General features: G+C 37.0%; 5 protein-coding genes and 2 pseudogenes across 7 annotated transcripts, besides 4 other annotated features; 4 read left to right on the top strand and 3 right to left on the bottom strand.

Annotated features, from left to right (window-relative positions):
• Positions 1-2,284: 2,284 nt before the first annotated feature.
• Positions 2,285-3,369, top strand: TVAGG3_0295350 (annotated as a pseudogene). The gene has a single exon. A coding segment is annotated over exon 1 (1,085 nt).
• Positions 3,370-3,563: 194 nt separating this feature from the next.
• TVAGG3_0295360 (glycoprotein 38 family) lies at positions 3,564-4,240 on the top strand (the record flags this gene model as incomplete). Its single annotated transcript, XM_001280610.2, has 1 exon — positions 3,566-4,240. A coding segment is annotated over one exon (675 nt), but the record flags the coding sequence as incomplete, so codon positions are not given.
• A 167-nt stretch (positions 4,241-4,407) lies between these two features.
• Positions 4,408-4,435: a terminal%2Cinverted (terminal inverted repeat of Mariner transposon ID:TVAGG3_0295370).
• Positions 4,408-6,690: a mobile genetic element.
• TVAGG3_0295380 lies at positions 4,488-6,594 on the bottom strand (annotated as a pseudogene). Its single transcript has one exon. A coding segment is annotated over exon 1 (2,107 nt).
• Positions 4,989-5,968: a mobile genetic element.
• Positions 6,663-6,690: a terminal%2Cinverted (terminal inverted repeat of Mariner transposon ID:TVAGG3_0295370).
• A 601-nt stretch (positions 6,691-7,291) lies between these two features.
• On the bottom strand, positions 7,292-7,828 carry TVAGG3_0295400 (WD repeat-containing protein 11 family; the record flags this gene model as incomplete). Its single annotated transcript, XM_051229266.1, has 1 exon — positions 7,292-7,828. A coding segment is annotated over one exon (537 nt), but the record flags the coding sequence as incomplete, so codon positions are not given.
• A 518-nt stretch (positions 7,829-8,346) lies between these two features.
• On the bottom strand, positions 8,347-9,109 carry TVAGG3_0295410 (WD repeat-containing protein 11 family; the record flags this gene model as incomplete). Its single annotated transcript, XM_051229267.1, has 1 exon — positions 8,347-9,109. A coding segment is annotated over one exon (763 nt), but the record flags the coding sequence as incomplete, so codon positions are not given.
• Positions 9,110-10,280: 1,171 nt separating this feature from the next.
• On the top strand, positions 10,281-10,731 carry TVAGG3_0295420 (protein of unknown function, DUF4106 family; the record flags this gene model as incomplete). The annotated part of the gene is made up of 1 exon (XM_051229268.1): positions 10,281-10,731. A coding segment is annotated over one exon (451 nt), but the record flags the coding sequence as incomplete, so codon positions are not given.
• Positions 10,732-11,559: 828 nt separating this feature from the next.
• TVAGG3_0295430 (uncharacterized protein) lies at positions 11,560-11,835 on the top strand (the record flags this gene model as incomplete). Its single annotated transcript, XM_051229269.1, has 1 exon — positions 11,560-11,835. The coding sequence occupies one exon, from the start codon at positions 11,560-11,562 to the stop codon at positions 11,833-11,835; it is 276 nt and encodes a 91-aa protein (XP_051098999.1).
• Positions 11,836-16,112: the final 4,277 nt, after the last annotated feature.

Below are 16,112 nucleotides of genomic sequence, written 5' to 3' on the forward strand. Positions count from 1 at the left end.
GCTTCCAGCGCCTCTGTCACTAGCGTCAAAACATCACAAAATGTTAGCACTGCAACAGCCGTAGCAAGCACGAACAAGACAGAATGGACTTTCAAAGTTAACGCTCCAGAGGATCATAATAAGACAAAGTTACTTGTTGTTGTTGAGTTCGCCGCCAATCATACATCCGAGTTAGGTACCGGCAATGTTACATATTCTGACACACTCTCCACACCAGTTATCGATAGAGTTCTTTACAACGATGGCAACGAAGTAATTTCAGGCAATTTATACTCAGCCAAAATCATACTCAAAAATAACTTAACAATTACAAAGACATATTATCTCTTTGCAACAGAAAGCAACGCTTCCAGCGCCTCTGTCACTAGCGTCAAAACATCACAAAATGTTAGCACTGCAACAGCCGTAGCAAGCACGAACAAGACAGAATGGACTTTCAAAGTTAACGCTCCAGAGGATCATAATAAGACAAAGTTACTTGTTGTTGTTGAGTTCGCCGCCAATCATACATCCGAGTTAGGTACCGGCAATGTTACATATTCTGACACACTCTCCACACCAGTTATCGATAGAGTTCTTTACAACGATGGCAACGAAGTAATTTCAGGCAATTTATACTCAGCCAAAATCATACTCAAAAATAACTTAACAATTACAAAGACATATTATCTCTTTGCAACAGAAAGCAACGCTTCCAGCGCCTCTGTCACTAGCGTCAAAACATCACAAAATGTTAGCACTGCAACAGCCGTAGCAAGCACGAACAAGACAGAATGGACTTTCAAAGTTAACGCTCCAGAGGATCATAATAAGACAAAGTTACTTGTTGTTGTTGAGTTCGCCGCCAATCATACATCCGAGTTAGGTACCGGCAATGTTACATATTCTGACACACTCTCCACACCAGTTATCGATAGAGTTCTTTACAACGATGGCAACGAAGTAATTTCAGGCAATTTATACTCAGCCAAAATCATACTCAAAAATAACTTAACAATTACAAAGACATATTATCTCTTTGCAACAGAAAGCAACGCTTCCAGCGCCTCTGTCACTAGCGTCAAAACATCACAAAATGTTAGCACTGCAACAGCCGTAGCAAGCACGAACAAGACAGAATGGACTTTCAAAGTTAACGCTCCAGAGGATCATAATAAGACAAAGTTACTTGTTGTTGTTGAGTTCGCCGCCAATCATACATCCGAGTTAGGTACCGGCAATGTTACATATTCTGACACACTCTCCACACCAGTTATCGATAGAGTTCTTTACAACGATGGCAACGAAGTAATTTCAGGCAATTTATACTCAGCCAAAATCATACTCAAAAATAACTTAACAATTACAAAGACATATTATCTCTTTGCAACAGAAAGCAACGCTTCCAGCGCCTCTGTCACTAGCGTCAAAACATCACAAAATGTTAGCACTGCAACAGCCGTAGCAAGCACGAACAAGACAGAATGGACTTTCAAAGTTAACGCTCCAGAGGATCATAATAAGACAAAGTTACTTGTTGTTGTTGAGTTCGCCGCCAATCATACATCCGAGTTAGGTACCGGCAATGTTACATATTCTGACACACTCTCCACACCAGTTATCGATAGAGTTCTTTACAACGATGGCAACGAAGTAATTTCAGGCAATTTATACTCAGCCAAAATCATACTCAAAAATAACTTAACAATTACAAAGACATATTATCTCTTTGCAACAGAAAGCAACGCTTCCAGCGCCTCTGTCACTAGCGTCAAAACATCACAAAATGTTAGCACTGCAACAGCCGTAGCAAGCACGAACAAGACAGAATGGACTTTCAAAGTTAACGCTCCAGAGGATCATAATAAGACAAAGTTACTTGTTGTTGTTGAGTTCGCCGCCAATCATACATCCGAGTTAGGTACCGGCAATGTTACATATTCTGACACACTCTCCACACCAGTTATCGATAGAGTTCTTTACAACGATGGCAACGAAGTAATTTCAGGCAATTTATACTCAGCCAAAATCATACTCAAAATAACTTAACAATTACAAAGACATATTATCTCTTTGCAACAGAAAGCAACGCTTCCAGCGCCTCTGTCACTAGCGTCAAAACATCACAAAATGTTAGCACTGCAACAGCCGTAGCAAGCACGAACAAGACAGAATGGACTTTCAAAGTTAACGCTCCAGAGGATCATAATAAGACAAAGTTACTTGTTGTTGTTGAGTTCGCCGCCAATCATACATCCGAGTTAGGTACCGGCAATGTTACATATTCTGACACACTCTCCACACCAGTTATCGATAGAGTTCTTTACAACGATGGCAACGAAGTAATTTCAGGCAATTTATACTCAGCCAAAATCATACTCAAAAGTAACTTAACAATTACAAAGACATATTATCTCTTTGCAACAGAAAGCAACGCTTCCAGCGCCTCTGTCACTAGCGTCAAAACATCACAAAATGTTAGCACTGCAACAGCCGTAGCAAGCACGAACAAGACAGAATGGACTTTCAAAGTTAACGCTCCAGAGGATCATAATAAGACAAAGTTACTTGTTGTTGTTGAGTTCGCCGCCAATCATACATCCGAGTTAGGTACCGGCAATGTTACATATTCTGACACACTCTCCACACCAGTTATCGATAGAGTTCTTTACAACGATGGCAACGAAGTAATTTCAGGCAATTTATACTCAGCCAAAATCATACTCAAAAATAACTTAACAATTACAAAGACATATTATCTCTTTGCAACAGAAAGCAACGCTTCCAGCGCCTCTGTCACTAGCGTCAAAACATCACAAAATGTTAGCACTGCAACAGCCGTAGCAAGCACGAACAAGACAGAATGGACTTTCAAAGTTAACGCTCCAGAGGATCATAATAAGACAAAGTTACTTGTTGTTGTTGAGTTCGCCGCCAATCATACATCCGAGTTAGGTACCGGCAATGTTACATATTCTGACACACTCTCCACACCAGTTATCGATAGAGTTCTTTACAACGATGGCAACGAAGTAATTTCAGGCAATTTATACTCAGCCAAAATCATACTCAAAAATAACTTAACAATTACAAAGACATATTATCTCTTTGCAACAGAAAGCAACGCTTCCAGCGCCTCTGTCACTAGCGTCAAAACATCACAAAATGTTAGCACTGCAACAGCCGTAGCAAGCACGAACAAGACAGAATGGACTTTCAAAGTTAACGCTCCAGAGGATCATAATAAGACAAAGTTACTTGTTGTTGTTGAGTTCGCCGCCAATCATACATCCGAGTTAGGTACCGGCAATGTTACATATTCTGACACACTCTCCACACCAGTTATCGATAGAGTTCTTTACAACGATGGCAACGAAGTAATTTCAGGCAATTTATACTCAGCCAAAATCATACTCAAAATAACTTAACAATTACAAAGACATATTATCTCTTTGCAACAGAAAGCAACGCTTCCAGCGCCTCTGTCACTAGCGTCAAAACATCACAAAATGTTAGCACTGCAACAGCCGTAGCAAGCACGAACAAGACAGAATGGACTTTCAAAGTTAACGCTCCAGAGGATCATAATAAGACAAAGTTACTTGTTGTTGTTGAGTTCGCCGCCAATCATACATCCGAGTTAGGTACCGGCAATGTTACATATTCTCTTGGAAAGTCTCCATATTTATCTGCGCCAACTGTTGTTGCTGAAAATCATACAGGACCATTCAAGGCCGGTGAATATATTCCAGTTAAAGTTACATTACAACACTTTGAGGCAAAGACAGGAAACTTCCAATATAGATTCTATGCAGATCAGAAATGGATAGATCTCCCAGACGACAATGTAACTGAAGTAGAAACCCCATCTGCAATTAAGAAATTACATGCCGACGAAGGCAAAACATATCTACTCAACATTCCAGCTCCAAAGTATGAAGATATCAAAGAAGATGGGAAAGTTAAACTTCAAATTAGGTTAGCTGGATCCAAAGATCAAGCTCAATCCAATATCATTGAAACAGAGGTTTCACTTCAGAAACAACAATACGTTGCACCAAGCCCTGATGATTCCAAGCCAACTCCAACACCTGAAAATAGTGGACTTACTGGTGGACAGAAGGCTGGTATTGTTATTGGCGTTCTTCTTGCTGTTATCCTTATTATTCTCATCATCTACTTCGTTTTCTGCAGGAAACCATCTAAAGATAAATCATCATCTGATATCCAAGATGATTCCGGCTCCGGTGTTAATGTGTAATTTAATTTAATTAAGGATGTCAATTTGGAAGAAAAGTGAGAAAATTCCTAAAATGCTAAAAATGAATTTTCCAAACGTACTTTTTTATCTCATTTTTTTTGATTTTGAAAAAAATTTGGAGAGAAGAACTCTTCGTTTTTGAATTTTGTCACGATGGTTTTAAAGTATAGGGTGTCCAAAGGTGTGTTTAGCACAAACCTGAATACTGCGAATAGAAATAAACAAGTTACATATATATAAAGTTTATTTAAATATAATCACCATTGGATTCAATCACGCGTTCGCAGCGATCGATCCAGGCTTGAAAGACACGCTTTAAATCATCATGAGAAAATTGCTCAAATTGCTCTCTTACAAAATTTTCAAGATCATCTGGACTCGCGAATTCGCGTCCTTCAGCTCTCTTTTTTAGCGTGCCGAATAAATAAAAGTCAGAGGGTGCAATATCAGGTGAATAAATTGGGTTTGGAACAACTTTGACATTGTTTTCCACCAAGTAATTCATTACCTTATGACTTTTGTGAACTCTTGAATTATCAAAATGAATTGCAAACTTTTGTTTTTGTTGTTTGGATTTCTCAAACTCATCAGAATTGATAATTTGAGTAAGAACATTGTCAATTAGATACTGAGCATTCATCGTATTAGGTTTTTGAAGAATATCAATTGCGATGATGTCATTTACGCCCCAAAAAACCGACAACATCATCATTGGTGTGTCAATTTTTTTCTTCGGGAATGTTTGCGGATTTTTCTCGTAAACGAAAAAGGGGATTTGACGGAGTCAAATCCCCGCTCGCAAAAAGTGGACTTTACATGTCAAATTTTATATGCATGTAATGTCCACTTTTATGAGTTTTAGGAAGGAATTGGAAGCCATGAGTTACTGACATTTCATCAGTATCTCATAGCCTCCAATTCCTTCTTAAAATGGGAGAAACTTTGTCCGAATAGTTTAACATTCGGACAAAGTTTCTCCCATTTTAAGAAGGAATTGGAGGGTAAGAGATATACCATATGAATGTATATCTCTTACCCTCCAATTCCTTCTAGAAAGTGTCCAAACTTTGGGTTAATTGCAAACTATTAACCCAAAGTTTGGACACTTTCAAGTGGAGATGGAAGGCTTTGGGGTATATATTAATACAATATACCTCAAAGCCTTCCATCTCCACTACAAATGGGAGAAACTTTGTCCGAATAGTTTAACATTCGGACAAAGTTTCTCCCATCTTTCAATGTAATTGCTACCTGTGAGGTACTGACTTGAAGTCAGTGCTTCACAGGTAGCAATATCCAAAAATTTAAAAACATTTTATCAGTTCGTTAAAGAACTAGAGCCTCCTAGGTACTGAACCAGAATCAGTGCCTAGGGGACTCTAGTGATCTATATAAATCTGAGAAACTTTGAGGAAATTGTTCGACATTTCCTCAAAGTTTCTCAGCAATTTAGCGAGGAATGTTCGTTATCGTGTAGATATTTATAATATATACATGATAACAAACATTCTCCGCTAAAAGATGTAAAATCTTATAAGAAATGATTGCAAAAGAATAACAAATTGCAACAAATTTTATATGAAACTGAACCTTATGAGGTAGTGATTCAAGATCACCGCCTCATAAGATTCAGTTTCAATCTCAAGTATCTCAAAAGTAAGGCTCTATTTTTTGCCATGTAAAGTGTCACTTTACTGTCAAACCGTTTTTATCGTTTTCGTTTACAACATTTTCATCCTTCGGGATCCATATGATTTTGGCTTCTGTTGCATATTGAAACCAAGACTCGTCCCCTGTTACTAAAAAGCGAAACTTCTTGGATTGATACGCACCCAATATAGAGAGGAGCTCTTTCGAAGATTGGACTCTAGATTTTTTTTGAACTGAATTAAGGTTGTGCGGAACCCAACGTGTATACGCTAGTTTGTAGTTCAAATAATTGTGCAGATAATAACTGACTGTTGTACGTGGTATCTTTGTCATCTCCTCTATCCTTCTAAGTGATGCTCTTGGGTCTTCATCTAGCGCTTGAAGAATTGCTTTGATTTTTCTTTGATCCGGCGATTTTTTGTCAATTTTTATGATGGGCGCCTTTTTGTTCATGAAGTGATACATCCTAACATGATACGTTACAGTGGAATAGCTAGGAGCATCCATACCGAAGCATTTTACCAATGTCTCGTAGATTTTTTTACAGTCTTTGCATTTTTTGCAAGAGCGAGGATGTTTTCTTTATGATTCATTAAAAAAATGAAAAAAATCCCGCCAAAATTTCCCGCGAAACCGCCTCTTGTCTCAAAATTCATTTTATATCCCGGCATGGCGCCAAAATACAACATACTCATCATATACATATATTCATATTTTTTATTATATATTTATAATCAGCATATATCTCCTTTAATAGTCTCATATAGAGCGCTGTGCTAAACGCACCTTTGGACACCCTATATATTATACACATGTATTGATATTACTATTTTTGTATATTTTAAGAGAAAATTATATTCTCCTAAAGTGAAAACAATTTTCCAAATTGCAGCTCCTTCAAAGATTTCTGAAGACTCAACGGTTAAAATTACAGTTTCTATCACAGATCCAGCTGGTCAAACTGCTACCTCTTTATATTAATATAATATTTATTTTGATATATTTTTTAGTTTAACTTTTTTTCTTTGATAAATATTTTATTTTATATTTTAAACCCTTTATTTTTTAATTAAATCATGTCTTGTAAATCAAATTACAACATGGCAAACTTTTGATTCGATATATATAGTTTACGTAACAAGTGATAGCTCCATTAGAAAGCTGAGTTTTGAAAATTACAATACATAGCATATCATTTCCAGACTTTCCCACTTTATTTTTTTTTATTTTTTTTTAAAATGTTTCGTAATTTCAGGATGCTTTTCCCCTTTAACTTTGTTAAATGCGTAATTTTTTTCTATCTGACAACTGGCTTGAAAGATCATTGAAAATGCGATATAAACAATTTCATTTTTTTTCGACTTTTTTTTATAAATAAAGAAAATAAATATACAAATAAAATTATTTCTTAATTATTTTGTCATATTTGACAATTATATCCTGTCTCAAAGTATCCAAATCCGCAAACTGTGTTGCGTATCTCGAAGTGTCTTCGTCGTACGGCTTAATTACATCAGCCCTATCCAAGAACATCATCAAATGAAACGCGAGAGCTTTGTATTTTATCTGCATCAAAATTGCCAAAGCAGGATGGAAATCTCTTATTGATATGAACAGCAACAAAGCGTTCATTGCATTTCCAGTATCCAAGAAGTGGTGGGCGGCTCTTCTCAACAAACTCTTCGACTCATTCGAAAACTCTTCCAATTTGCAGACTTCGACAGAATCTTCCCATCTTCCGTTGTCCTGAAGATATCTTGCGGCAGAAAGATTAGCGCCAGCTAAATGCATCAATATACAGCCTTCTATAAATCTGTGCTGTGCAAAAAGTGGAACAGCGGTTGTTATCAAAAATTCTGTCACGTTTTGTGGCAAAATTTTATCTTCGTAACCGAGAAGCAACGCCGAACAAATGCTTGCCACTATTGTGAACTCGCTTTTGTTGGAGAGACTCTTGAAAACTTCGACAGCTCCTCTTCTATCACCCATTCTGAACTTGAACAACAAGTTGAAAATGGCAGAAATCGGAGTATCTGCAGGAGAAAACAGAGAAGATTGAATCCTCAACGCGGAAACAACTTCTTCTTTCCCTCCAAACATGGAATGTGCTTGCAACCTCGGACCTCCCAAACTACGTGAAACACACTTCCAAATAATGGAATCAGTTGGAAATCCATGGTCATTAGCTATCTCAGCTATTTGAAGTGCTTCTGACCATGTTCCTGTAGTAGGATTCGTTAATAATTGCTCACCCATAAGCTCTAACCGTTGCTGGGCGGTTTTTAGCGGTTTTAAGAGGGCAGGTGAAGTGATTCTTTTTACAGATCTCCAGTCTCTTGCAATAACGAATTTCACGGCTTCGTCATTGAGCGGGGAGACGAGGACGAGTCCATTTCCTGTTACAGCGAATGAGGAAACAGAAAAAGGACAACTTTCCACTTTTTCAAGTGAAAAACCAAATTTTCCGTCTCTCGCGTGTACGTACAATCCGCTGGATGATCTCTCGAACTCTATCCTGTCTATGTCGATGAAAGGAGAGTATGTTTGCTTCGATGTACCGAAAGCAAAGTCGTAAAACATAATTACGCCGTCTGTGTCAGCAGTTATGATGCAATCGCCTTTCCAAGCAAGACAAGTTGTCCTGGAGTTCTCCCGTGAGTTACGCAGCCTCAGAACAGGCATCTGTGCTATGCCGTTCTTGTATGTGTAGACTTGGATTTCTCCGGTAGATAATAATACGGCGAAATTGGGAGTATCGCCTTGGAAACATGTTGCTGGTATTCTGGATACTTGGACTGCAACAGCGGTGATGGATGTTTGAAGAGTCATCGGCTTTTGTTTGACATCATAAAAAATACCAAGGTCGTATTTGCCGTGGACGAAAACGCCGAGCTCCTCTGAACATATTAGGTCTGTGGCAGGGCCAAGGCGAGTGTGGATTGGAATAACTTGGCGCTTGGGAAGATTTATTGATCCACACTCGGTTTTTGAGTACCACAGAAGGACATCTTTGGTAAGGAACTTGATCTTTTCAATGGATGTGCTGGATGCAAGGTAGTTCTGTGTGTATTTCCCTTCTGAAACGTCTGCGAAAATTATCTTTCCGGTTGGAGTGCCGAAAGCAAGGATTCCGTCGTAGAAATCGTAACAGGTTGGTATCTGTGGTATAATTTGAGACTGCGCGATGACGTAAGGTATATCATCTTTTATGGCAAACATAACTAAGCCATTTGATGGAGAGAACGCGATGTATCGCTCGGGAAGTGCACGGTTACATGCAGCGGATAGTGGTAAATACTTCGAATTTAAGTCAAACAGCTCTCTTTTCAATTTTATTGTTCCTGATTTTGTAAAAATGTAGTCTTCGTTACAGATATAGATACTGAGTGACGAGTCTTGACCATAAACTGTAATTTCGTTGTCATTTGTTAAAGAAGGAAGCAGTTTATGGAAAGATGATTGGGATGATTCATCGATTACAAGATTTCGGCCAGATTTGGTCGCTATGTTAAACGTAAGTATTTTTCCTTCAAGCATAATTAATAAAATATTACTAATATGGGGATGATGTTGAATTTCTACGATTTTTTCTGATTTATCTAAAGTATGGGATTGAGATTGAGATGTTGGAGCCTGCTTGGCATTCTTTGACGTGATAATTGTAAAGGATGGACCATTAGAATATAGAATTGCAGTGAATATATCTGAACTATTAACAGCCATCCTTGTATATGTACCAGGAACATCTATCTTCCAAAGTATTCGTGAGTTTTTCGCTTGATCTTCAGCTTCATACGGCCAAAAATCGATACTATAAATTGTATTTGGTTCTGCAAAGCCTAAAACGATTTTACGGGACCATTGAAGCTCCGATACATACTGAGCTTCAGATACTTGACGAGTGATTCCGAGTGTAAGACCTGATTCACAATCCCATAACAAAACTCTTCCGCAATCGTCTGAAATTGCAAGATAAGGTAGCTCATAGTGGAATTTAAGGCAAGTTATGTTAGAATTTAGAATTTCAATGGATCATAAGAAAGAAATATCATTTTTAGTAGTTTTATAGAGATAAATTGTGCCTTTACCGGCTAATGCAAGTAGCCCACATGCTTCCCAGTCCATGCTCCCTGTGTTGAACACTTTACTAGGTGGACAAAGTGAAGCAAATCGTATCTTAGCTTTATTAAAAGGATTCGCTTGCATTTTTTTTATAAATTGATATCGTCAAAAATTTTAATTCTACAATGTTTTAAATATATTAATATTTAGTTGTACAGAATCAAATCACATCTACTTGAAAAAAAAAAGGTAGTGGGGCTTCCAGGCGCGTTGCGCCCTCTAGCCCCGAAGATGTTTAGTATAAAACCGCTTTTTAACTTCACTTAAAATGCCACGTAAGCTACGTAAGAATATACGTAAGAGGAAGGGAGCATTGAAACATCCAATAGTAAAACTGACACCACAACAACAGTTGCAACAACAAATGCTGAATGACCCCACTATGTTGCAACAAATGTCAAGCAACCCTATGCTTTTAAACCGAGTTATTGGTGCACAGAGTGGAGGTTTAAGAGCGGCACTTTTAGCGAAAATGGCAGGCTATGGTGGAGCTGCAGACGGAACAGCTTATAACCCTCAAAGTCAAATGAATTTGAGTTCACTCAAAAATCAAATAACAGATGTCAAAAAGTCAAACATAGACATACAGAAACAAATAAGTGAAAACGAAAAGAAACTAGAATATGACAGACACACAAAGAAACTCAATGAGTTAAACGTAGAGAAAAAGAAGAAAGAAGAACAACTGAAAGAACTAAGTACAGAGGAATATGCGAAAAAAGTGTCAGAAAAAGCAGCAGAAGTAGCAAAAATGGAACAAGATGTTATAAATTTGAAAAACCATACTACTCAATATAAAGTACTGAAAGATGAAGAAATAAAACAAAAAGCCCTGAAGACATATATGGATAGCGATGAGTATAAAAAAGAAGTTGAAGCAAATGTAAAGGCAGAAAAACTTTTACAGTTGCAAAACCAAACCGTACAGTATGAAAACTTAGCACAAGAAAGTAAAAATAACGACGCAGCCATGCAAAAGGCAATGAAAAGCGCAGAATATATAAAAGCTAATAATGACTGGTTAGACGCCCAAGCCAACGCTAAAGCAGCCCAACTTATAGGGTCAATAAGGACAAAAATACAAGCGGATGAAGACAGTTCAAATGAAGCTTTAACGAATGCTGACTTTAAGAACGCCTTCGAAGCTCTTCATAGTAAGGTGAAACTAGTGAACGACTTCTCATCTGGAAAGAAACTGAAGTCTGAAGGTTTCGACAAAGAGTTAAAAGAAGTAGCACAAAATATGACGAAAATAACAGATGCAGCAACGAGACAGGCAGTTCAAAGTGCCCATGACGCCGTTAGAACAGCTGTTGTGGAAAGTCAAGAAAAAGAGTTACAACAGACCAAAAGAGACCTAGTAAATGCTTTCTTAAGAACGAAAAGTCAGGTAGGACATTATGCTGCAGATGGAACATATGTGCCAGCTGGTGGAACTTATATACCAGCTGGTGGAACTTATATACTAGCTAGTGGAACTTATATACCACCAAACCCTCCAAGAGAAGCACCTGCACCAGGACTACCTAAAACATTTACATCGTCACATGGACACAGACACAGGCATGCACCAAAACCAACACAACAACCAACAGTTCAAAATCCAGCACCACAACAACAACAACAACCAGCACAACAACCACCTCCACAACCAGCACAGCAACCAACAGTTCAAAACCCTGCACAACAACCACCTCCACAACCAGCACAGCAACCAACAGTTCAAAACCCTGCACAACAACCACCTCCACAACCAGCACAACAACCACAAACAGAGCAAGGACATAAAAGAAGTAGAGAACAAGGAAACCAAGATTTCTTAAAAATGCTTAAGGAAGAATATGGTTACCCAGATACTCTTGACTTTAGTGACAGATATAAAGAAGCTATTAGAAAGTTCAAGGAAGGAAATACAGACCCGAACCTATTTAGCTTTATGGTTCAGCACCAAATGGGATATAATTTCAAACCTGGAAAATACAAGCTCGCTAAGGGATATGATTTAATAGCATATCATCCAAATGACATGAACGAATTTACTCCGAGATATTTGGTGTCAGAGCTAAATGACAATTCAACTCTCTTCATGAAACGCGTAAAAAATAGAGACGGAACGAAAGAAGAAAGGTTTATGAGTCCGGATGACTTAGATAGGGAACTTTTTAAAAACGGTCTCGGAATATATGAAATGCCAGCAGATGAGGTACAAGAAACTCAACAGGAAGAAGTTCAGATACAACCAGACATGGAAGAAATAGTTCAGCAACAACAGCTAGAAGAGCCTGAAGGAAACGAACAAGTCCCTCCTTTGGAAACTAACCTCACAGAACTAGATGAAGATTTGGAACAGCCGAAAAATCTTGACCCTCAACAAGAGTATGAGGTGAATATGGAATCTTTCCAAGAGTCTAAAAAAAATTCGGCTGACATAGTAGAAGAATAACTTTACTGTCATAAGTCCCTTATCTACCTTATTTTCAAGGCTAACGTTTAAGTCTGTTATTTCAGATATAGAATGTATATGAGTCTTTTTAGAATATTCGTTTTCAGCTCTTGTCACTTCACTTGACATTTTATTGTCAACATATGTTTTGTCTGCTAGTTCAGGATGAGTATGTTCTTTGTTGCATAAGCATTGTTAGCTCTTTCTTCTTCTTTTGCTATTGCATCGTCTACATATTCTTTGTCAGCTTTGTTGTCAACATCTGCTTTCAAAAGAAGTTCATTTATAGGTTTCTCGTTTAAAGTTCCTTTTGTTGGATTTATACAGACAGTATTGTTCTTCTTGTCTTGAAATAGAAACTCATCTGTCATTGGGTTTAATGTCAGTTTTAAGTTTCCTTCTTTCAATGACTCAGATATCTTAGAATAGTTTGAAAAGTTTGTTGTGTCTTTATTTAGAGCTTGCATAATGAGTTGTCGGTTGTGTTGTATTTCTCTCATGGAAGCAATATCTTTCGACATTTTTATTCTAGATAAAATATGCTTTCAATAGAAAAAGAAAATTCAAGAGTTGCTACAACTAAACCATTAGATGAACTTTTTACTAATGTCGTCAAAAGTTGAGACAGAGACCGTAAAGCATGAAGGCTATCGTTTTGACTACCCATTAAGATGGCTAAGAGACCCATCTGTCACAAAAGCTATTGGCTTTCGTAGAATGAAGTTCATTTCAGAAGCCATACATGGTTTCCCATTTACGGTCGGTTTTGAAGTTCGATACTATAACAAAGAAAAACGTATGTATGAGAAATTTGAACAGGGAAAACTTTTACAAGTTAGTTTGCTTGTAAACTTAGAAACAACTCTTCAAGCTTTTCAAGAAAAAATAAACGATATCTATATCGAATATGCAAACCAGTATAACATTGACGAGGGAGAGTACCATCTCGATATTATTTATGACAGAAAAATGCAACTGTTAAAATCAATAGAATAGAAGACCTTGGAGAAAACGTTTATATTTCTACAAAAATATAAACAACTTGGCATGGTATAGATTTATGAGGATGTTAAATCAGCCTGCAGCATATCCAGTACACCCAGACTTTTATGAAGTCGAAAACCCTAATGGAACATATGAAAATATTTTCGACCCAGCTGCTATTATTGTTCATGCTTCATTTTCTGGCGCCCAAAACTCTTTCTTATGCTTGGCAAATGACTTTTACGAAAAACCTACAAAGTTATACGAACCACCAAGTGGAAGTATTTCAGACTTTCAAGTATGGTTTACTACAATGGAAGAAAAAGAATAATTCCATTATACCATGCGTTTTACTTAGAACTTAGTTTCATATACAACTACTATCGAACGGTAAAAATATAATTTTTTAATACGGTTGAGGTGTTGGATTTGGTTGCCAACTAGACTGTGGTGCAGGTTCAGGCTGTTGTATAACAGGAGCTTGCTCTTCTGGTTCAGGGTCTTTAGGTATAATACACAACAACTGACCTACCCTTTTACCAATATTTTTGACACCGTTCCAAATTCCTCTTCCTACGGTTTTTATTCCATTCCATATACCTCTTCCAACATTTCGAAAGAAGTTTCCTATCTTACTGAAGAAACCCATTTTACTATATGTAAAAATCTAATGTCCGCCTAGTCTCTTACGTTTCCTGTTGAGTTCCATAGCATTCTTTAACTGGAGCTCATACATTCTGTTTCTCCTCTGGTAGAAAACATATTCTGGGTCAACTCCTGTGTTCGCGTCATCTGCATAAAGTTGTTTATTTATCCCACTTCAGGGTTTGTATAAAACTCTTTCATCTCATATTTGCATACCATGGTGGCAAACCTAACGCAGCGTCATTTGACATGGCAGTTTGCATTTGTACATCTGTTGGCACTTGACCATAGTTTGCCATTGCAGTTTGTATTCTAACTTCATTTGGAATATTCTCGGGTTTGGTTGTCCAGGTTGCTGTGCATTCGCTAAGTTCTGTGCGTCCATTTAATATTAGATAAAAATATCTCTTACGAGTACATATACTGAACATTTGCAGGCATTGGTTCATCTTCATATTCTCTGTACTTTTCTGCCACGTCAAATAAATAAATGACACAATGGAAAAACCTAAAACAAGTAGTCCTATTTCAAACCACATTTACTTACTAGTAAAATTTCTTTGTTATGACACTTTCTCCGGTTTATAGGACCTCTCTCATATTCTATCTTGTCATATCTAAACTCATAGTCATGTATGTCCTCTAACCATCTCATAACGGTTCCAAACCACTTTTATCGGATGTAAAGTAAAAGCATGGATGGTTATGTAAAACGTCTAAAGTTTCTAAAGAGTCTCTCAAAGTCCAGTCTACTTGGTATTGAAAATCCCATGTGTTATAGAACGGCGGGTCCACTATAAAGAAAACATTTTCCTTGTCTTTATATTTTTCATACAACTCTGTCCAATGACATCTCACAAACTCTATACCCTCAATATATTTTTCTATGTCCTCTTTGAAAACATTTGTATAGTTAAGATATAAAACTTTTGACATAAGTGTTTCAATGTCATGAACTCTTATAGCACCACTATATAATAGTCTAGCAGATATACTATCCCAGTCTATATATTCTGCTTTTTTCAAAAACCTCTCTCACAATATTTTTGTTATCTAATGGTATACGTTCCATCTTACCTATAGGTATCTTTTCTTTTAACTCTTTCAATATATTGTTTGTTGTCTTGTATATGTTTGAGACGGTCCATATAGTTGTCGAAGTCATTGCATATAATCTTTGAGTCTGGGAATATTGTATGGCACAAATGGGATATATAGAAACTTCCACCGAACAAATCTACAAATGTTAGACCATTCGGTAGTTTCTTAAGTTCTCTCAATATAATATCTTTACATTTACTCTTATTTCCAAAGAACGGTAACGGTGGTTTTGTAAAATTCATTTATATATAATAATAAAAATGTTTTTTCCCTGAAAAGTGACAGAAAAGTGACAAAGCATGAAAACATATATAATTTGTGAAAAGCGACACATTATATAATGTTTTCGACCAGAAGAAGGCTTCTTCCCAGAAGCAATGGAGGAAGAAGAAGAGTCCTCCGAATTCACACCAGAAGACTAACAATTTTCCGAATAAAAACTTCATTTATACTAAACATCTTCGGGGCTAGAGGGCACGAAGTGCCTGGAAGCCCCACTACCTTTTTTTTTTTTTTTTTTTTAATTATGTCATCAGAATGTGAAATAATTAAACAAATGCCCTGCGGGAAGTATTTTATACTAGAATTTATAAAAAAAATCACTGTACGTTTAGCCTACTGGTTATGTCGTGGGGTTCAAGGGCAATATGTTCAAATCAGTAAGCACCCAGTTTTTTTTAACAAGGTGAATATAACTTTTGATCGAAATCAATGAGTTACATGAATTATCATTTATCTAACTACAATTAAATTGTGAAAATATACTATCCAATATTAGCGTTTAATAAAATCAAAAAGTAACTAAACTCCTTTCGCCGATCCGATTTGCCCCATATTTAAAATATAGCTTGCATATGTAGAAGAAAAGCTAATTTTGAAGTACGCCCAAATCCACCAACAGGATTTCGAGCTACTAAAAAGGTACTT

The sequence above is a fragment of the Trichomonas vaginalis genome, chromosome V (assembly GCF_026262505.1).
Source record: "Trichomonas vaginalis G3 chromosome V, whole genome shotgun sequence".
NCBI lineage: Eukaryota > Parabasalia > Trichomonadida > Trichomonadidae > Trichomonas > Trichomonas vaginalis.